The sequence below is a fragment of the Amaranthus tricolor genome, chromosome 13 (genome assembly GCF_026212465.1).
Source record: "Amaranthus tricolor cultivar Red isolate AtriRed21 chromosome 13, ASM2621246v1, whole genome shotgun sequence".
Taxonomy (NCBI): Eukaryota; Viridiplantae; Streptophyta; class Magnoliopsida; order Caryophyllales; family Amaranthaceae; genus Amaranthus; species Amaranthus tricolor.
The window spans coordinates 23,123,377-23,144,861 of record NC_080059.1 but is presented as its reverse complement, the minus strand read 5'-3'; the positions used below and the strand labels follow the sequence as shown (position 1 = coordinate 23,144,861).

Below are 21,485 nucleotides of genomic sequence, written 5' to 3'. Positions count from 1 at the left end.
ATTAAATAATTCGAAATTTACCCTTGACAGGGGTATATGTTGATATGTATATCCTAGATGTGAAAATATGCGGAATTCCATCATGAAAAGGCTAGACATAAATCTATATACTAAATACGAACTAGGTCCCAGTTCGATAGAAATAATGAATCATAAAAAAAAATAAAGTTTAGAGTTCGGGTTCGATTTCTGTAGATAATATAGAAAGTATTGTCTAGAATGATAGGCAAATAAAAGACTTTCTCAGGATTTTTGGTCATCCATTTATTTGATATTTTGAAAATAGGTGGGGTTGAATTTGATTCGTTTGGATGGTACCAACAAAATGGATTGCTAACTCCTATTTCTTATTTAATTAATCGATCAACTTGCTATCGGACATTTTTTTTTTTGGATTCGATAATTTTCATTTTCGCAAAAAATTTCGACATATTTTAACTATAATATTATGACAATCAATCCTACTACTTCTGGTTCTAGGGTTTCCACGCTTGAAAAAAAAAACCTGGGGCGTATCGCTCAAATTATTGGTCCGGTCCTGGACGTAGCTTTTTCTCCAGGCAAGATGCCCAATATTTACAATGCTCTAGTAGTTAAGGGTCGAGATACTAGTGGTCAACCAATTAATGTGACTTGTGAGGTACAACAGTTATTAGGAAATAATCGAGTTAGGGCTGTAGCTATGAGTGCTACAGATGGTCTAACACGAGGAATGGAAGTTATTGACACAGGAGCTCCTTTAAGTGTTCCAGTCGGCGGCACGACTCTCGGACGAATTTTTAACGTGCTTGGGGAACCTGTTGATAATTTAGGTCCCGTAGACACCAGCACAACATCTCCTATTCATAGATATGCGCCCGCCTTTACACAGTTAGATACAAAATTGTCTATTTTTGAAACCGGAATTAAAGTGGTAGATCTTTTAGCTCCTTATCGCCGTGGAGGAAAAATAGGACTGTTTGGGGGAGCAGGAGTGGGTAAAACAGTACTCATTATGGAATTGATCAACAACATTGCAAAAGCTCATGGGGGCGTATCCGTATTTGGCGGAGTAGGTGAACGTACTCGTGAAGGAAATAATCTTTACATGGAAATGAAAGAATCCGGAGTTATCAATGAACAAAATATTGCAGAGTCAAAAGTGGCTTTAGTCTATGGTCAAATGAATGAACCGCCGGGGGCACGTATGAGAGTTGGGTTAACTGCCCTAACTATGGCGGAATATTTCCGAGATGTTAATGAGCAAGACGTACTTTTATTTATCGACAATATCTTCCGTTTCGTCCAAGCAGGATCTGAAGTATCTGCCTTATTGGGTACAATGCCTTCCGCTGTGGGCTATCAACCTACTCTTAGTACCGAAATGGGCTCGTTACAGGAAAGAATTACTTCTACAAAAGAAGGTTCCATAACTTCGATTCAAGCAGTTTATGTACCTGCAGACGATTTGACCGACCCCGCTCCTGCCACGACATTTGCACATTTAGATGCTACTACCGTACTATCAAGAGGATTGGCGGCCAAAGGGATCTATCCAGCGGTGGATCCGTTAGATTCAACGTCAACTATGCTCCAACCTAGGATCGTTGGCGAGGAACATTATGAAATTGCGCAAAGAGTTAAGCAAACCTTACAACGTTACAAAGAACTTCAAGATATTATCGCTATCCTTGGATTGGACGAATTATCTGAAGAAGATCGTTTAACTGTAGAAAGAGCACGAAAAATTGAGCGTTTCTTATCACAACCCTTTTTCGTAGCAGAAGTATTTACAGGCTCTCCAGGAAAATATGTTGGCCTAGCAGAAACAATTAGAGGATTTCAATTAATTCTTTCCGGAGAATTAGATGGTCTTCCCGAACAAGCCTTTTATTTGGTAGGTAACATCGATGAAGCTACCACGAAAGCTATAAACTTAGAAATGGAGAGCAAATTAAAGAAATGACCTTAAATCTTTGTGTACTGACTCCTAATCGAAGTGTTTGGAATTCACAAGTAAAAGCAATCATTTTATCTACTAATAGTGGCCAAATCGGCGTATTAAAAGACCATGCCGCTACTGCGACAGCCGTAGATATAGGTGTTTTAAGAATGTTAGGCCTTGACGACCAATGGTCAACAATGGCTCTGATGGGCGGTTTTGCTAGAATAAGCAATAATCAGATTACTATTTTAGTAAATGATGCTGAGAAGGGTAGTGACATTGATCCACAAGAAGCTCAGGAAACTCTTGAAATAGCAGAAGCTAACTTGAAGAAGGCGGAAGGAAAGAGACAATTAATTGAAGCAAATCTAGCTCTCAGACGAGCTAGGACACGAGTAGAGGTTCGCAATACAATTTCGTAAGCTGTTGGTGCGTCCGAATAATCAAAAGAAGTTCCCTTGTCGGTAGAATCTATATATAGAATGCAACAAAAAAAAAAGAAATAGAAAAATTTATTAGATACCCCGAATCGAGGGTATCTAATAAGTTTTACCTACTATTGGATTTGAACCAATGACTCCCGCCGTATGAAAGCAGTACTCTAACCGCTGAGTTAAGTAGGTATTTTATCATTCCAAAGAGAACTAAATATAACTATCAGATAGATAGATTATAAATCCAATATTGCTTATTAAGCAATATTAATTAAACAGATCAAAGAACTATGATGTTGGATCGTGGAATATTTATCTTGACAAGAAATTATCTACATGCTAAAATAGGGAGCATAAGTACAAGGGCTATAGCTCAGTTGGTAGAGCACCTCGTTTACACGCGCGCCAATGTTTTTCAGGGGAGTCCATCATGCAATCAAAAGAATTAATCTTTTTGATAAATCGATGTCTTACTCTATGACTTTATAGGAAACAAAACAAGAGAACAATAGCCTGACAATAAGTTCTAGTTTGGTCCGATTTAAGTTAAGTGTCCGTTTAGTTACCATTACCAAACAGAACCCATTATTGATTTGAGATATTGATAGGGTAAATACCCAGCCTATTAAATGCTAGGCATAATGAGTATAAGGGCCTCAAAAAATCTCTTTTCGTCCTATGAACTTTAAGGTGTATGAAGTTTCATATTGGATTCGTTAATCCGAACGATAGAGACTCCATTTAATTTTTCAATTGATCTAGGCCAAAGGCAGACCTACGTCAATATAACTCTTCTTTGAAACACTTTGGTAGTGCTTTTGAATCAAAATTCAAATAAAAAATGAATCGGAGCACATGGAACCATTTTCTTTCTATCAAGAAAAAATATGGTGGACTAACTGGTATTTATCTCAGTTAATGAAAGAGCCCAATGCAAAAAAAAATGCATGTTGGGTCTTTGAAACAGTTCAAATCATTTTGCGAATAATAAGTTTGATCTGTTTTACCGAGAAGTTCTACGGTTCGAGTCCGTATAGCCCTAGTAAATTTATATACTAGCGAATGAATATTAATAATTCATTCCAACCTAATCAACTATAATTGAATGGAATAAATAGATCGAGGAACACCCTATTTAACTGTGATATGATTTGTTTAATAGAATTTAATTTGTATCCAAGCCTCGGTTTGAAAAAGTCTCTTTGCCAACGTTTCATCGGCAAAGAGACTTTTTGTCTTTATATACCTTACCTATCAAAGCGCAAAACAATTAGTCTTTTCTTTCCTTATACAATCAATAGAAATACTCTGTCGGAATTAGAATTAAATAAACTATACCAACATAATTCCAATTCTAAAATCGAAATTCTTCAACATTCTCTTACACGAGAATTCTCTATTATAAATAATATATAAATAATATAAATAAAAAAAGCGGAAAGAAAGAAAAAAATTCCAAATTGAATTATGATTTTTTTCCGGTTCAATCTTTTCTTTCTTTAGTTATATAAAATCGAGGTGAAAGTGAGAAAGTTTTATTTGTATATATAAGATAAGAACAATAGAATAATTCTATAATATAGAATAAAAATTACAAGTGGAATGGAAAACAAAACAGAAATAAGATTCGAGTCAATCACTCTTGAAACGAAACACATCCCGCAGTAAACAAACGTAACTCGGTTGGTTAGGCGGTTCACTCAAAATAAATTGTTGTTTTAACTAAAAGAGTTAGAGTTATAGATAATTTGAGAATTCCAATTCGAATCAACTAATTCGACATATTTTCCACATTCATAAGGAGTCCGTCTATGTTTCTACTTTATGAATATGATATTTTTTTGGGCATTTTTAATAATATCAAGTGTTATTCCTATTTTAGCATTTCTAGTTTCCGGAATTTTAGCTCCGAATAGCAAAGGACCCGAGAAACTTTCAACTTATGAATACGGTATAGAACCTATGGGGGATGCTTGGTTACAATTTCGAATCCGTTATTATATGTTTGCGCTAGTTTTTGTTGTTTTTGATGTTGAAACCGTTTTTCTTTATCCATGGGCAATGAGTTTTGATATATTGGATGTATCCGTATTTATAGAAGCTTTAATTTTCGTGCTTATCCTAATTGTTGGTTTAGTTTATGCATGGCGAAAGGGAGCATTGGAATGGTCTTAATCCCCGAATATTCCGACAATAAAAAAAAAAAAAAAAAAAAAGATTGAAACAGTTATGAATTCCATTGAGTTTCCACTACTTGATCGAATAGCCCAAAATTCAGTTATTTCAACTACATCAAATGATCTTTCAAATTGGTCAAGGCTCTCGAGTTTATGGCCGCTTCTCTATGGTACCAGTTGTTGCTTCATTGAATTTGCTTCATTAATAGGCTCGCGATTCGACTTTGATCGTTATGGACTGGTACCCAGATCGAGCCCTAGACAAGCGGATCTAATTTTAACAGCAGGTACCGTAACAATGAAAATGGCACCTTCTTTAGTGAGATTATATGAGCAAATGCCTGAACCAAAATATGTTATTGCTATGGGAGCATGTACAATTACAGGAGGGATGTTCAGTACCGATTCTTATAGTACTGTTCGAGGGGTCGATAAACTAATTCCTGTGGATGTCTATTTGCCGGGCTGCCCCCCTAAACCAGAAGCAGTTATAGATGCTATAACAAAACTTCGTAAAAAAATATCTCGGGAAATCTATGAAGATAGAATTAAGTCTCAACAGAAGAATCGATGTTTTACTATCAATCACAAGTTTCGTGTTGAGCGTAGCATTCATACCGGAAATTATGATCAAGAATTGCTTTATAAATATAAAATTCGATCTACTTCCGAGATTCCTCATGAAACATTTTTCAAGTACAAAAGCTCATCATCTTCCCATGAATTAGTGAATTAAACAGGATTCTTTTTTTTTGTTTTTGGAATTGTAAGCAGCAAGTCAATTTTGATAAATCTCATCGTATCGTTAAAGTCAATGTAAAATATTTATACAAAAAAGGAAGGAGATATAAACAAGATGCAGGGTCGTTTGTCTGCTTGGCTAGTCAAACACGGGCTAGTTCATAGATCTTTGGGCTTCGATTACCAAGGAATAGAGACTTTACAAATAAAGCCCGAAGATTGGCATTCTATTGCTGTTATTTTATATGTATATGGTTACAATTATTTACGTTCTCAATGTGCTTATGATGTAGCACCAGGCGGGCTGTTAGCTAGTGTGTATCATCTTACGAGAATAGAATACGGTGTGGATCAACCAGAAGAAGTATGCATAAAAGTATTTGCTTCAAGGAGGAATCCTAGAATTCCGTCCGTTTTCTGGGTTTGGAAAAGCGCGGATTTTCAAGAACGGGAATCTTATGATATGTTGGGAATCTCCTATGATAATCATCCACGCTTGAAACGTATTTTAATGCCTGAAAGTTGGATAGGATGGCCCCTACTTAAGGATTATATTGTCCCCAATTTTTATGAAATACAAGATGCTTATTGAATGGTAAGGAATTTATTTTCACTTCTACGACATAAAGACTTTTTATATTATATATGTTCTGCTCTAGATTAAATAGAGTAACTGATGTCCCGCAGGTATTCTATATATGGAATATGGATAGATAAAAAAATAAAAGACAAGTCACGAATACATTGAGATTTGAAAAAGTTTTCTTTTGGATGAGCTAAGAACCGATAGAATGAACTAAAAAGTTATGTATTATGAACTTTGTACCGCGTATCCATCAATTACTTACTTAGAGGGGTCATAAAGTCCTATACCTATAAATTCGTATATTATTAGGAAATCAAGAAATATATACCAAAGGGAATCTGATTCTATTTGGAATTTATCTAAGATAATTCTTATTTATCGTCATCCTTTAACTCTTCGAGACTCTATTTTTATTTGAGTGTTTCAACTTTTTTTGAATATTTGGAATATGTATGAAGTATTAATATGCATTTTGTCTGAGAGTAAACACAATATGAACAAATAAAAAAAATCGAAAACATAAAAAAATTCGTTATTTTCATTTTACTTTTAAAAACTTTGGATCCATCTATTTTTTTTTTAGGGATAGGTGGGGTATCTTGGGCGATAACTAGCTAAATAACTTATGTACGTGTCATGATCTCGACTAGTAATGAATATGTATATCAATCCGTATTGGTTAATTTGTAGAATATATTATATATACTCATACAAAAGGTATGTGCCAAGAACCAGATTTGAACTAGTGACACGAGGATTTTCAGTCCTCTGCTCTACCAACTGAGCTATCCCGGCCATTCATTCACCCTTCTGGTGCATTATCTTCTCATTTTACTCGATAACTTGGGTCTATGTCAATTAAAAAAAGGACGAAAGTTATTACAAAGTCTTATCTAGGTATCGAAATCTCTTTGTTTTTCCAATTCGAAATTTGTCTATAATTTGATTATTATGAGTAATCATATGAATTGTGAATCACTCAAATGAGTACTCCTTGTTCAAAGATATCCATTTGTATGTCTATCATATATATCACAAGACTTGTTATAAGAGAAAAACACTTCCGTCCAGATCCATTTTGAAAAGAAAAAAAAAGATAACTAGTTAGGGAGTCAAAAAGCTTTTGGGGATAGAGGGACTTGAACCCTCACGATTTTTAAAGTCGACGGATTTTCCTCGTACTATAAATTTCATTGTTGTCAGTATTGACATGTATAATGGGACTCTATCTTTATTCTCGTCCGAGTAACCGATTAACCGGTTCTTTCAAAGAAAGATCTATCAGACTATGGAGTGATTGATTTGATGAATATTTGATTCTTTTTTCAACTTGAAATAGAGTCAAAAAAATTCTTCCATTTTTTCATTTTTATTTCTAGAAAATTTCATATTCTATATTATCTCGAAATCAGAAATATCTAAAAATTCTAAAAATAGAAATACAGAATAGATTCGAAGTGCCATTAATCAGGAATTTCGACGGAAGAATTCTTCGAACAACCCAGCATAATCAACTCCATTTGTTAGAACAGCTTCCTTTGAGTCTCTGCACCTATCCTTTTTTTTATTCTTGCTTTCTGAATCCTTATTTTTTTTTTTTTTTACTTTTGAAAAAGGAGTTGGCTCAGGATTACCCATTTTTATTAATTCCAGGGTTTCTCTGAATTTGAAAGTTTTCACTTAGTAGGTCTCCATACTAAGGCTCAAGCCAATTAAGTCCGTAGCGTCTACCGATTTCGCCATATCCCCCTTTTTTTTAAGATTTTTTTAAGATTAGGATCTCAGGGTGATGTCCTTCCCCTTTATTTTATTTTTTTTCTTTCATTTCGGTCGGAACCATCGAATTCATGAGATTTTATATGAATTACTATAAACCAAAAATTTTTTGTCTATCTTCTTTCATCTCTATCGGAAGTCTATATTTGACTTTTTTTTGGTCTAATCAGAAATGATTCTATCATTTCTGTAACTACAATTCAATATAGATGTATATATACCATATTATATCCTATTCCCCGTTGATTTTGCCATACAATTTTGAATACTCAAAGGGTCGATTCTTTTTTTTTGATGATAGTCTATAAATGAAAGCAGAAGAATAGCTTATTAAGATTCAAAGTTAATCTTTATCGATTCTAATTTTTGTATTTCGATTTTGAAATGAATTTGAAAATTCATAGCTCTACTAAATTAAAAAGAGAAATAGAATTTCATATAATTTCTAAATCTACTTGTTCTAGACACAAAATAGAATATACATAGAGAGAAATAAACTAAATTGAATATTTCTATTTTTTTTATTTCAAATAGTTATTTGAAATTCGTATCATAAAAGAATAAAAATGAATAAGCCTAAAATAAAATATAGTTTATTTAATTCCAGTGCATGTAGAATTTATGTGAGCCCGCTTAGCTCAGAGGTTAGAGCATCGCATTTGTAATGCGATGGTCATCGGTTCGATTCCGATAGCTGGCTTTTCTCTATTTTTAGTTGTATTTGTTCAATCTTTTTATTCTTTATATTATATCTATATTTATTCTATTTATATATATATCTAAATATATATATATTTTTTTTTTGAAATCGAAGAACAAAGAAAAGAATAAGGGTGCCTTTTTCTTCTTCAAAACGATCTATTATGTTATAGAAACTTCTAACTCTAAATAAAAGAAAAAGGAAAAGAAGAGGGGTCAATCTCGGCCGAACAAATCAGAAAAAACTCTTTCTTTTCTTTTTTTTTACTTATAATACAAAATATATAATATATAAAAAGGTTCATATATGATGTATATACAATCCATTTCATTATTCATTGTAATACAATACTTCAGGGGATTTCGTTTCATTTATCATTTAGTTCAGTTTTAACTTAGGTTTTTTTGTCATATGGAATATATATATAAATTATATAAATAGAAATTAAAGAAAAGAAATAAAGAAAGGAGTCTTTATGTCGCGTTACCGAGGGCCTCATTTCAAAAAAATACGCCGTCTAGGGGCTTTACCTGGACTAACTAATAAAAGGCCTAGAGCCGGAAGTGATCTTAGAAACCAATCACGTTCCGGGAAAAGATCTCAATATCGTATTCGTTTAGAAGAAAAACAAAAATTGCGTTTTCATTATGGTATTACAGAAAGACAATTACTTAAATATGTCCGTATCGCCTGAAAAGCCAAAGGGTCAACAGGTCAGGTTTTACTACAATTACTTGAAATGCGTTTGGATAACATACTTTTTCGATTGGGTATGGCTCCGACTATTCCTGGAGCCCGCCAATTAGTTAACCATAGACATATTTTAGTTAATGGCCGTATAGTAGATATACCAAGTTATCGTTGCAAACCTCAAGATACTATTATGTCCAGGGATGAACAAAAATCCAGAGTTCTAATTCAAAATTCTCTTGATTCATCCCCCCGGGAGGAATTGCCCAAACATTTGACTCTTCAACCATTCCCGTATAAAGGATTAGTCAATCAAATAATAGATAGTAAGTGGGTTGGTTTGAAAATAAATGAATTACTAGTGGTAGAATATTATTCTCGTCAGACCTAGCCCTAAAAAAATCCGAAGCAAGGGGTTTGGACAATTCGGCCCTTTTCTTCCGACAAAGTAAAATGACTTAAGGTTTAAAGTCGGGGGTTTGATACATATTTCTCCCAATCATATATTCTATCCCATCGTGAACTTTCCTATTGATGTATCATAGTCCACTCTTGAACAGTATTTTACGTACCACAGCAATTCGAAATCGAAGAAATATATAAAAAATAGAAATAGAAAGAAGGATCTAACTCTTATGTTCTAATAAGAGTATTTCTTGTTGTTTTATTTGTTACAGTTAGGAATGTTGGCAAATTTAATTAGGTTTTAGGTGAAAATACGGAAAGAGAGGGATTCGAACCCTCGGTAAACAAAAGCCTACATAGCAGTTCCAATGCTACTCCTTCAACCACTCGGCCATCTCTCCTACACACTGATTATGACTCAGAAACTGAGAAAATAGCGAGCCATGCCTATGTTCATATTTCTAGTACTATATCTACTATTCTCTACTATTCGATTTTGGTTTGGCTAGGTACGACTACGACCAACCCACCAATACTATAAACTAATAGTTAATAGTATAACGATATAGTAATAGACAATTTTTTCTAAAAAAATTTTTTCTCGCAAGTCTTTTCTTGTGAACGAATCCAATAAATAAGATATAGTTGTATAAGTCATAGTAGAAAATATATATCTTTATTGAAATTTTTGGAAATGAATCCCTTTTTATGTTATTTTGTACTGTACAAACCCTTTGTTTGTGTAATCATTTTCCCATAAGAGGGAATGAGAAGAATTTTAGAATGGATTGATACCTATGCCTAGATCAAGGATAAATGGAAATTTTATTGATAAGACCTTTTCAATTGTGGCCAATATCTTATTACGAATAATTCCGACAACTTCAGGAGAAAAAGAGGCATTTACTTATTACAGAGATGGTGTGATTTGATTTTCTTTAGTATTTCATTTCCTTTTGCTGTTCCTAGTTTTAGGAGAACGGCACACGATTCGGGATATAAAGAACAAAAATTCTTACTTCCATATTATAGAAATAAAATAAACCTACGCTTGTTGAAGGTGAAGTTTCGAAATAGAACAATCCCTTCTGTCGTGTATCCCCGATTGATGCAACCTCAGATACTATGTTTCAGTTATCGATTTTAGTATTGAGCGAAAGGCGTAACCTTTGTGTTTTGTATTACAGGTCAATCCTACTTCCTAGTAATATAGTACCAATAGGCGGCATAGGGGAAGAAACACTACACTTAGCAATCAACAACACGAAAGCTTTGTTAAAAATTACTTACCTACTCCCTTTCTTTTCGTATCTTATCTGGATTGGGACTAACAAGAATGGTTGGGACAACAAACATCCATCTCGTTCGTACTTTGGATACCCATAGAACCATCGAAGACTGTTGAAGTGACTATTTCCCGGAAATTAGGAGGCGTTGAGGACAAAGGAATTGTTGGAGTTATCCTTTCTATTTAGTACGACGACACGCGATTCTAGTAAAAGCTCTTGCGCACGAAGGTTGGCTAGAGATTTTTGTAAAAACACTAGCCCCGCTGAGTTCATAATGAGAATGTTTTAACCCTTTTTGATTATTCCATGTATTTTTTATTTTCATTATGTATATTAAGGGAGGAGCCGTATGAGGTGAAAATCTCATGTACGGTTCTGGAACGGAGATTCTTTGATTTGAATCGAATAACGACCGTAACGGATGTCAGATCAATCCGAAGGAAATTATGCGGAAGCTTTACAGAATTATTACGAAGCTATGCGACTAGAAATCGATCCCTACGATCGAAGTTATATACTCTATAATATAGGCCTTATTCACACAAGTAATGGAGAACATACGAAAGCTTTAGAATATTATTTTAGGGCACTTGAACGAAACCCATTCTTACCACAAGCTTTTAATAATATGGCAGTGATCTGTCATTACGTGCGGCTATCTCCACTATAGAAAGAAAAGGGAAGACAAAAACAAAATCTGCTAGTAAATACGAAAACAAGGCTCGCTACAAATGCATCGTCGAAAACGATGATTTCTTTGAGCTGTAGCAAAGAAAGAAACTTCATATTATCATATTAATAGAAGTCAAAACATGCCTAGATACTTTTTTCTATGTCTATGGATAAAAAACGGATCTAATTAATAGAGAGGAAGCACCGTAAAGATCAATTAATGAGGTTTTTTGCCAATACATTAAGAAAAGAACTGCTTACTTATGTCTACATATAAAATAGAGAAAAGTTAGGAATTAACTTCTGTAATAGAGTCGATCCACTAAGACTAAGGTATTAAGCGGCGGTGTAGGATCAAATCCCAAAGACAGTAAGTCTTTTCTTTATTACTTATGTTTATGAAATAAAGCCTTTTTCAAAGATTCTATAGAACTTTCAATATGAAACCGAGATAGTTACCTTGCGGAAAATACGACGGCTAGAAGTAAATACCTATGCTTTTTTCTGCAGGTAGGAGAAAAGATAAAACTGAAACTGATTGTTAATTAAATCAAAAGGAAAGTTTGAAACTCATGTGATTAACATCTTTTGGTTCCCCTGAACAGTGGTATATAGATCTATAATAAATCTCATTCAGTTTAACGACACCAAAAGAATTCACTGCGGAGCCGTACGAGGTAGGAAACTCTCAAGTACGGTTCTAAGGGAAGGAATCGACCCACATATTCCTATTCCGACCGGGGTGAACAGGCCATTCAACAGGGGGATTCTGAAATTGCGGAGGCTTGGTTCGATCAAGCCGCTGAGTATTGGAAACAGGCTATAACACTTACTCCTGGAAATTATATTGAAGCGCATAATTGGTTGAAGATCACGGGGCATTTCGAATAAAAGAAGAAAATTTATTTTTATTAGTTTAAAATTTTTTCTCCTTTGTTTGAATTCATCTTGGTCCATTAGTCAAATAACATTCTTCGAGGAAGCACCAATCAAAGAATTTCATTATATTCCTTTTCGGATCGTTCTAGTTTGTTTGGTATTTCGTAGGGATAAAGAATACATATTATAGAGTACAGAATCGATTTATTTCTTTTCGTCTATTGGCTATTAATACAATACAAATACATACAAATACAAATAAATTACTATTTTAAATATCAAAAAAGAAAATATCTATTTTCTTTTTTGATATTTAAAAAAAAATCCAATTCGAATATATCCACTATATATAATAAATGATAAAAAAAAAATAAATAATAAAATAAAAAAAGAATTCTAAATTTCAAAACAAAAAAGATTAATATTAATAAAAAATAATGAATTATGAATTATCTAGAATAATTAATTATTCTATGTAAAACATTAAGTAGCTCCATCTTTCTAATTGAGATAAGAATAGTCTAAATTGGACAAAAAAATCGTTTTTACCTTAATCAAAAAACCAAAAAGGTTTTCGAATCTCAAAAAAGGTCCGTTGAGCGCCGCGCGTCTATGTCATAATAGATCCGAACACCTGCCCTGGATCGACTTTCAGATCATAATTGCTCTAGTAAATAACTAAAAAAAAAAAATAGAGAGATGGGAGATAGAAGTGAAAGAAAAAAATTCGAAATATCTCTCAGCGGTTCACCAATTATTTGAATGTTGGCAGGTCTCTTTGTATGTCTTGTCCGGAAAGAGGAGGACTCAATGATTATTCGTTCGCCGGAACCAGAAGTAAAAATTTTGGTAGATAGGGATCCCGTAAAAACTTCGTTTGAAGAATGGGCCAGACCTGGTCATTTTTCAAGAACAATAGCTAAGGGCCCTGAAACTACTACATGGATCTGGAACCTACACGCTGATGCTCACGATTTCGATAGCCATACCAGTGATTTGGAGGAGATCTCCCGAAAAATTTTTAGTGCCCATTTTGGTCAACTCTCCATAATCTTTCTTTGGCTGAGTGGTATGTATTTCCACGGTGCTCGTTTTTCGAATTATGAAGCATGGCTAAGCGATCCTACTAACATTGGACCCAGTGCCCAAGTAGTTTGGCCAATAGTGGGCCAAGAAATATTGAATTGTGATGTAGGGGGAGGTTTCCGAGGAATACAAATAACCTCCGGGTTTTTTCAGCTTTGGCGAGCATCTGGAATAACTAGTGAATTACAACTTTATTGTACCGCAATTGGCGCATTGGTCTTTGCAGCATTAATGCTTTTCGCTGGTTGGTTCCATTATCACAAAGCTACTCCAAAATTGGCTTGGTTCCAATAATGCGATTGCTAATAGTTCAATTGTTACCTTATAATGCAATCGCATTCTCTGGTCCAATTGGTCCAATAATTGGAAGATTATGCGCAAAAGTGCCAAAAATGCTTAAAAACCCTTAAAATCGCAACTTAACACGCAAATCTAGCATATGAATATGATTTTAAATTCTAACCACTTCAACACAATAATATATAACAAATAGTTTTGTGTGCCAAGTTTCGTGCAAAACAAACCAAGTTTGAGCTACTTTATGCGCAAAAGGGTCAAAAAACGCATAAAAACCCTTAAAATCGCAACTTAACACGTAATTTCTAGCATATTACAATGCTTTTAAATTCTAACCACTTCAACACAATAACATATACCAAATAGTGTTATGTGCCAAGTTTCGTGCAAAACAAACCAAGTTTGAGCTACTTTATGCGCAAAAGGGTCAAAAACGCTCAAAAAGCCTTAAAATTGCAACTTAACAAGTAATTTCTATCATATAACTATGAATTTCAATTCTAACCACTTGAACACAATAATATATACCAAATAGAGTTGTGTTCGCGCAAAACAAACCAAGTTTGAGCTACTGTATGCGCAAAAGTGCCAAAAATGCTTCAAAACCCTTAAAATCGCAACTTAACATGCAATTCTAGAAAATGACTATGATTTTAAATTCTAACCACTTCAAAACAATAATATATACCAAATAGTGTTGTGTGCCAAGTTTCGTGCAAAACAAACCAAGTTTGAGCTACTTTATGCGCAAAAGGGCCAAAAACGCTAAAAAACACTTAAAATCGCAACTTAACAAGTAATTTCTAGCATATGACTATGATTTTCAATTCAAACCACTTCAACACAATAATATATACCAAATAGCGTTGTGTGCAAAGTTTCGTGCAAAACAAACCAAGTTTGAGCTACTTTTTGCGCAAAAGTGCCAAAAATGCTTAAAAACAATTAAAATCGCAACTTAACACGCAATTCTAGTATATGACTATGATTATAAATTCTAACCCCTTCAAAAAAATAATATATACCAAATAGTGTTGTGTGCCAAGTTTTGTGCAAAACAAACCAAGTTTGAGCTACTTTATGCGCAAAAGGGCAAAAAACGCTTCAAAACCCTTAAAATCGCAACTTAATACGTAATTTCTAACATATGACGATGATTTTGAATTCTAACCACTTCAACAAAATAATATATACCACATAGTGTTGTGTGCCAAGTTTCGTGTTAAACAAACAAAGTTTGAGCTACTTTATGCGCAAAAGGGCCAAAAACGATAAAAAACCCTTAAAATCGCAACTTAACAAGTAATTTCTAGCATATGACTATGATTTTCAATTCTAACCACTTCAACACAATAATATATAACAAATAGCGTTGTGTGCAAAGTTTCAAGCAAAACAAACAAAGTTTGAGCTATTTTACGCGCAAAAGGGCAAAAAACGCTTAAAAACCCTTAAAATCGCAACTTAACACGTAATTTCTAGCATATTACTATGATTTTCAATTCTAACCACTTCAACACAATAATATATACCAAATAGCGTTGTGTGCAAAGTTTCGTGCAAAACAAACCAAGTTTGTGCTACTTGTTGCGCAAAAGTGCCAAAAATGCTTAAAAACCCTTAAAATCGCAACTTAACACGCAATTCTAGTATATGACTACGATTTTAAATTCTAACCACTTGAACAAAATAATATATACCAAATAGTGTTGTGTGAAAAGTTTTGTGCAAAACAAACCAAGTTTACTTTATGCGCAAAAGGGCCAAAAACGCTTAAAAACCCTTAAAATTGCAACTTAACACGTAATTTCTAGCATATTACAATGCTTTTAAATTCTAACACTTTCAACACAATAATATATACCAAATAGTGTTATGTGCCAAGTTTCGTGCAAAACAAACCAAGTTTGAGCTACTTTATGCGCAACATGGTCAAAAACGCTCAAAAACCCTTAAAATTGCAACTTAACAAGTAATTTCTATCATATAACTATGATTTTCAATTCTAACCACTTGAACACAATAATATATACCAAATAGAGTTGTGTTCGCGCAAAACAAACCAAGTATGAGCTACTGTATGCGCAAAAGTGCCTAAAATGCTTCAAAACCCTTAAAATCGCAACTTAACATGCAATTCTAGAAAATGACTATGATTTTAAATTCTAACCACTTCAAAACAATAATATATACCAAATAGTGTTGTGTGCCAAGTTTCGTGCAAAACAAACCAAGTTTGAGCTACTTTATGCGCAAAAGGGCCAAAAACGCTTAAAAACCCTTAAAATCGCAACATAACAAGTAATTTCTAGCATTTGACTATGATTTTCAATTCAAACCACTTCAACACAATAATATATACCAAATAGCGTTGTGTGCAAAGTTTTGTGCAAAACAAACCAAGTTTGAGCTACTTTATGCGTAAAAGGGCCAAAAACGCTTCAAAACCCTTAAAATCGCAACTTAATACGTAATTTCTAACATATGACGATGATTTTGAATTCTAACCACTTCAACAAAATAATATATACCACATAGTGTTGTGTGCCAAGTTTCGTGTTAAACAAACAAAGTTTGAGCTACTTTATGCGCAAAAGGGCCAAAAACGATAAAAAACCCTTAAAATCGCAACTTAACAAGTAATTTCTAGCATATGACTATGATTTTCAATTCTAACCACTTCAACACAATAATATATACCAAATAGCGTTGTGTGCAAACTTTCGCGCAAAACAAACCAAGTTTGAGCTACTTTATGCGCAAAAGGGCCAAAAACGCTTAAAAACCATTAAAATTGCAACTTAACACGTAATTCCTAGAATATTACTATGATTTTAAATTCTAACCATTTCAACACAATAATATACCAAATAGTGTTGTGTGCCAAGCTTCGTGCAAAACAAACCATGTTTGCTCTACTTTATGCGCAAAACGGCCAAAAACGCTCAAAAACCTTTAAAATTGTAACTTAACAAGTAATTTCTACCATATGATTATGATTTTCAATTCTAACCACTTCAACACAATAATATATACCAAATAGAATTCTGTTTGCGCAAAACAAACCAAGTTTGAGCTACTATATGCGCAAAAGTGCCAAAAATGCTTAAAAACCCTTAAAATCGCAACTTAACACGCAATTCTAGCATAAGAATATGATTTTAAATTCTAACCACTTCAACACAATAATATATACCAAATAGTGTTGTGTGCCAAGTTTTGTGCAAAACAAACCAAGTTTGAGCTACTTTATGCGCAAAAGGGCCAAAAACGCTAAAAAACCCTTAAAATTGCAACTTAACAAGCAATTTCTAGCATATGACTATGATTTTCAATTCAAACCACTTCAACACAATAATATATACCAAATAGCGTTGTGTGCAAAGTTTCGTGCAAAACAAACCAAGTTTGAGCTACTTGTTGCGCAAAAGTGCCAAAAATGCTTAGAAACAATTAAAATCGCAACTTAACACGCAATTCTAGTATATGACTATGATTATAAATTCTAACCACTTCAAAAAAATAATATATACCAAATAGTGTTGTGTGCCAAGTTTTGTGCAAAACAAACCAAGTTACTTTATGCGCAAAAGGGCCAAAAACGCTTCAAAACCCTAAAAACGCTTCAAAACCCTTAAAATCGCAACTTAATACGTAATTTCTAACATATGACGATGATTTTCAATTCTAACCACTTCAACAAAATAATATATACCACATAGTGTTGTGTGCCTAGTTTCGTGCTATACAAACCAAGTTTGAGCTACTTTATTCGCAAAAGGGCCAAAAAAGCTAAAAAAAACCCTTAAAATTGCAACTTAACAACTAATTTCTAGCATATGACTATGATTTTCAATTCTAACCACTTCAACACAATAATATATACCAAATAGCGTTGTGTGCAAATTTTCGCGCAAAACAAACCAAGTTTGAGCTACTTTATGCGCAAAAGTGCCAAAAATGCTTAAAAACCCTTAAAATCGCAACTTAACACGCAATTCTAGCATATGACTATGATTTTAAATTCTAACCACTTCAACACAATAATATATAACAAATAGTGTTGTGTGCCAAGTTTCGTGCAAAACAAACCATGTTTGAGCTACTTTATGCGCAAAAGGGTCCAAAAACGCTTAAAAACCCTTAAAATTGCAACTTAACACGTAATTTCTAGCATATTACAATGCTTTTAAATTCTTACACTTTCAACACAATAATATATACCAAATAGTGTTATGTGCCAAGTTTCGTGCAAAACAAACCAAGTTTGAGCTACTTTATGCGCAAAAGGGTCAAAAACGCTCAAAAACCCTTAAAATTGCAACTTAACAAGTAATTTCTATCATATAACTATGATTTTCAATTCTAACCACTTGAACACAATAATATATACCAAATAGAGTTGTGTTCGCGCAAAACAAACCAAGTTTGAGCTACTGTATGCGCAAAAGTGCCAAAAATGCTTCAAAACCCTTAAAATCGCAACTTAACATGCAATTCTAGAAAATGACTATGATTTTAAATTCTAACCACTTCAAAACAATAATTAATACCAAATAGTGTTGTGTGCCAAGTTTCGTGCAAAACAAACCAAGTTTGAGCTACTTTATGCGCAAAAGGGCCAAAAACGCTTAAAAACCCTTAAAATCGCAACATAACAAGTAATTTCTAGCATTTGACTATGATTTTCAATTCAAACCACTTCAACACAATAATATATACCAAATAGCGTTGTGTGCCAAGTTTCGTGCAAAACAAACCAAGTTTGAGCTACTTTATGCGCAACAGGGCCAAAAACGCTTCAAAACCCTTAAAATTGCAACTTAATACGTAATTTCTAACATATGACGATGATTTTCAATTCTAACCACTTCAGAAAAATAATATATACCACATAGTATTGTGTGCCAAGTTTCGTGTTAAACAAACCAAGTTTGTGCTACTTTATGCGCAAAAGGGCCAAAAACGCTAAAAAACCTTTAAAATCGCAACTTAACAAGTAATTTCTAGCATATGACTATGATTTTCAATTTTAAACACTTCAACACAATAATATATACCAAACAGTTTTGTGTGCAAAGTTTCGCGCAAAACAAACCAAGTTTGAGCTACTTTATGCGCAAAAGGGCCAAAAACGCTTAAAAACCCTTAAAATCGCAACTTAACACGTAATTTCTAGCATATTACAATGATTTTCAATTCTAACCACTTCAACACAATAATATATAGCAAATAGTGTTGTGTGCCAAGTTTCGTGCAAAACAAACCAAGTTTGCGCTACTTTATGCGCAAAAGGGCCAAAAACGCTCAAAAACCTTTAAAATTTTAACTTAACAAGTAATTGCTAGCATATTACTAAGATTTTCAATTCTAACCACTTCAAAACAATAATATATACAAAATAGAGTTGTGTTCGCGCAAAACAAACCAAGTTTGAGCTACTATATGCGCAAAAGTGCCCAAAATGCTTAAAAACCCTTAAAATCGCAACTGAACATGCAATTCTAGCATATGACTATGATTTTAAATTCTAACCACTTCAACACAATAATATATAAAAAATAGTGTTGTGTGCCAAGTTTCGTGCAAAACAAACCAAGTTTGAGCTACTTTATGCGCAAAAGGGGACAAAAATGATTAAAAACCCTTAAAATCGCAACTTAACAAGTAATTTCTAGCATATGACTATGATTTTAAATTCAAACCACTTAAACACAATAATATTACCAAATAGTGTTGTGTGTAATGTTTCGTGCAAAACAAACCAAGTTTGAGCTACTTGATGCGCAAAAGTGCCAAAAATGCTTGAAAACCCTTAAAATCGCAACTTAACACGCAATTCTAGCATATGACTATTATTTTAATTCTAACCACTTCAACACAATAATATATACCAAATAGCGTTATGTGCAAAGTTTCGCGCAAAACAAACCAAGTTTGAGCTACTTTATGCGCAAAAGTGCCAAAAATGCTTAAAAACCCTTAAAATCGCAATTTAACACGCAATTCTAGCATATGACTATGATTTTAAATTCTAACCACTTCAACACAATAATATATACGAAATAGTGTTGTGTGCCAAGTTTCGTGCAAAACAAACAAGTTTGAGCTAATTTTTGCGCAAAAGGGCCAAAAATGCTTAAATACCCTTAAAATCGCAACATAACACGTAATTTCTAGCATATTACAATGATTTTCAATTCTAACCACTTCAACACAATAATATATACCAAATAGTGATATGTGCCAAGTTTCGTGCAAAACAAACCAAGTTTGAGCTACTTTATCCGCAAAAGGGCCAAAAACGCTCAAAAACCCTTATAATTGCAACTTAACTAGTAATTTCTAGCATATGACTATGATTTTCAATTCTAACCACTTGAACACAATAATATATACAAATAGAGTTGTGTTCGCGCAAAACAAACCAAGTTTGAGGTACTATATGCACAAAAGTGCCAAAAATGCTTCAAAACCCTTAAAATCGCAACTTAACATGCAATTCTACAAAATGACTATGATTTTAAATTCTAACCACTTCAAAACAATAATATATACCAAATAGTGTTGTGTGCCAAGTTTCGTGCAAAACAAACCAAGTTTGAGCTACTTTATTCGCAAAAGGGCCAAAAACGCTTAAAAACTCTTAAAATCGCAACTTAACAAGTAATTTCTAGCATTTGACTATGATTTTCAATTCAAACCACTTCAACACAATAATATATACCAAATAGCGTTGTGTGCAAACCTTTGTGCAAAACAAACCAAGTTTGAGCTACTTGTTGCGCAAAAGTGCCAAAAAGTTTTAAAAACCTTTTAAAATCGCAACTTAACACGCAATTCTAGTATATGACTATGATTTTAAATTCTAACCACTTCAACACAATAATATAAACGAAATGGTGTTGTGTGCCAAGTTTCGTGCAAAACAAACCAAGTTTGAGCTACTTTATGCGCAAAAGGGCCAAAAACGCTTCAAAACCCTTAAAATCGCAACTTAATACGTAATTTCTAACATATGACGATGATTTTCAATTCTAACCACTTCAGAAAAATAATATATACCACATAGTGTTGTGTGCCATGTTTCGTGTTAAACAAACCAAGTTTGTCCTACTTTATGCGCAAAAGGGCCAAAAACGCTAAAAAACCTTTAAAATCGCAACTTAACAAGTATTTTCTAGCATATGACTATGATTTTCAATTTTAACCACTTCAACACAATAATATATACCAAACAGTTTTGTGTGCAAAGTTTCGCGCAAAACAAACCAAGTTTGAGCTACTTTATGCGCAAAAGGGCCAAAAACGCTTAAAAACCCTTAAAATCGCAACTTAACACGTAATTTCTAGCATATTACTATGATTTTCAATTCTAACCACTTCAACACAATAATATATAGCAAATAGTGTTGTGTGCCAAGTTTCGTGCAAAACAAACCAAGTTTGCGCTACTTTATGCGCAAAAGGGCCAAAAACGCTCAAAAACCTTTAAAATTGTAACTTAACAAGTAATTACTAGCATATGACTATGATTTTCAATTCTAACCACTTCAACACAATAATATATACAAAATAGAGTTGTGTTCGCGCAAAACAAACCAAGTTTGAGCTACTTGAAGCGCAAAAGTGCCAAAAATGCTTAAAAACCCTTAAAATCGCAACTTAACATGCAATTCTAGAATATGACTATGATTTTAAATTCTAACCACTTCAACACAATAATATATACCAAATATCGTTGTGTGCAAATTTTCGCGCAAAACAAACCAAGTTTGAGCTACTTTATGCGCAAACGTGCCAAAAATGCTTAAAAACCCTTAAAATCG

The 21,485-nt window shown here is 33.4% G+C and overlaps 6 protein-coding genes, 3 non-coding genes and 2 pseudogenes across 9 annotated transcripts; 9 read left to right on the top strand and 2 right to left on the bottom strand.

Annotated features, from left to right (window-relative positions):
* Positions 1–307: 307 nt before the first annotated feature.
* Positions 308–2,873, top strand: LOC130797913 (ATP synthase subunit beta, chloroplastic-like). Its single transcript, XM_057660701.1, has 2 exons — positions 308–1,928; positions 1,994–2,873. Exons 1-2 carry the CDS (start codon positions 449–451, stop codon positions 2,344–2,346), a joined length of 1,833 nt encoding a protein of 610 aa, XP_057516684.1. The 5' UTR covers positions 308–448; the 3' UTR covers positions 2,347–2,873.
* A 1,296-nt stretch (positions 2,874–4,169) lies between these two features.
* On the top strand, positions 4,170–4,574 carry LOC130797912 (NAD(P)H-quinone oxidoreductase subunit 3, chloroplastic-like). The gene is given in 2 exon segments (XM_057660700.1): positions 4,170–4,196; positions 4,198–4,574. Coding segments are annotated over 2 exon segments (363 nt in total). The 3' UTR covers positions 4,534–4,574.
* Positions 4,575–4,587: 13 nt separating this feature from the next.
* LOC130797908 (NAD(P)H-quinone oxidoreductase subunit K, chloroplastic) lies at positions 4,588–5,354 on the top strand. Its single transcript, XM_057660697.1, has one exon. The coding sequence runs from the start codon at positions 4,588–4,590 to the stop codon at positions 5,269–5,271; it is 684 nt and encodes a 227-aa protein (XP_057516680.1). The 3' UTR covers positions 5,272–5,354.
* A 37-nt stretch (positions 5,355–5,391) lies between these two features.
* Positions 5,392–5,990, top strand: LOC130797911 (NAD(P)H-quinone oxidoreductase subunit J, chloroplastic-like). Its single transcript, XM_057660699.1, has one exon. The coding sequence runs from the start codon at positions 5,392–5,394 to the stop codon at positions 5,866–5,868; it is 477 nt and encodes a 158-aa protein (XP_057516682.1). The 3' UTR covers positions 5,869–5,990.
* Positions 5,991–6,584: 594 nt separating this feature from the next.
* Positions 6,585–6,657, bottom strand: TRNAF-GAA (transfer RNA phenylalanine (anticodon GAA)). Its single transcript has one exon. It is a non-coding gene; the product is annotated as a tRNA-Phe (tRNA).
* A 1,608-nt stretch (positions 6,658–8,265) lies between these two features.
* Positions 8,266–8,338, top strand: TRNAT-UGU (transfer RNA threonine (anticodon UGU)). Its single transcript has one exon. It is a non-coding gene; the product is annotated as a tRNA-Thr (tRNA).
* A 287-nt stretch (positions 8,339–8,625) lies between these two features.
* Positions 8,626–10,309, top strand: LOC130797910 (30S ribosomal protein S4, chloroplastic-like; annotated as a pseudogene).
* On the bottom strand, positions 9,748–9,834 carry TRNAS-GGA (transfer RNA serine (anticodon GGA)). The gene has a single exon. It is a non-coding gene; the product is annotated as a tRNA-Ser (tRNA).
* LOC130798951 (uncharacterized) lies at positions 10,231–10,843 on the top strand (annotated as a pseudogene).
* Positions 10,844–11,143: 300 nt separating this feature from the next.
* On the top strand, positions 11,144–12,285 carry LOC130798949 (photosystem I assembly protein Ycf3). Its single transcript, XM_057662044.1, has 2 exons — positions 11,144–11,371; positions 12,145–12,285. Exons 1-2 carry the CDS (start codon positions 11,144–11,146, stop codon positions 12,283–12,285), a joined length of 369 nt encoding a protein of 122 aa, XP_057518027.1.
* Positions 12,286–12,647: 362 nt separating this feature from the next.
* On the top strand, positions 12,648–13,653 carry LOC130797909 (photosystem I P700 chlorophyll a apoprotein A1-like). The gene has a single exon (XM_057660698.1). The coding sequence runs from the start codon at positions 13,036–13,038 to the stop codon at positions 13,651–13,653; it is 618 nt and encodes a 205-aa protein (XP_057516681.1). The 5' UTR covers positions 12,648–13,035.
* The last annotated feature ends 7,832 nt before the right edge of the window (positions 13,654–21,485 follow it).

What these genes read in the sequence shown, in the direction of transcription:
- LOC130797911 (XM_057660699.1), top strand. Translation starts at nt 5,392, where the DNA reads ATGCAGGGTCGTTTGTCTGCTTGGCTAGTCAAACACGGGCTAGTTCAT.
- LOC130797908 (XM_057660697.1), top strand. Translation starts at nt 4,588, where the DNA reads ATGAATTCCATTGAGTTTCCACTACTTGATCGAATAGCCCAAAATTCA.
- LOC130797909 (XM_057660698.1), top strand. Translation starts at nt 13,036, where the DNA reads ATGTTGGCAGGTCTCTTTGTATGTCTTGTCCGGAAAGAGGAGGACTCA.
- LOC130798949 (XM_057662044.1), top strand. Translation starts at nt 11,144, where the DNA reads ATGTCAGATCAATCCGAAGGAAATTATGCGGAAGCTTTACAGAATTAT. An exon ending in TGGCAGTGATCTGTCATTAC is followed by an intron (nt 11,372 to 12,144) that starts GTGCGGCTATCT and finishes CGGGGTGAACAG; the next exon opens with GCCATTCAACAGGGGGATTC.
- LOC130797913 (XM_057660701.1), top strand. Translation starts at nt 449, where the DNA reads ATGACAATCAATCCTACTACTTCTGGTTCTAGGGTTTCCACGCTTGAA. An exon ending in TATAAACTTAGAAATGGAGA is followed by an intron (nt 1,929 to 1,993) that starts GCAAATTAAAGA and finishes TTTGGAATTCAC; the next exon opens with AAGTAAAAGCAATCATTTTA.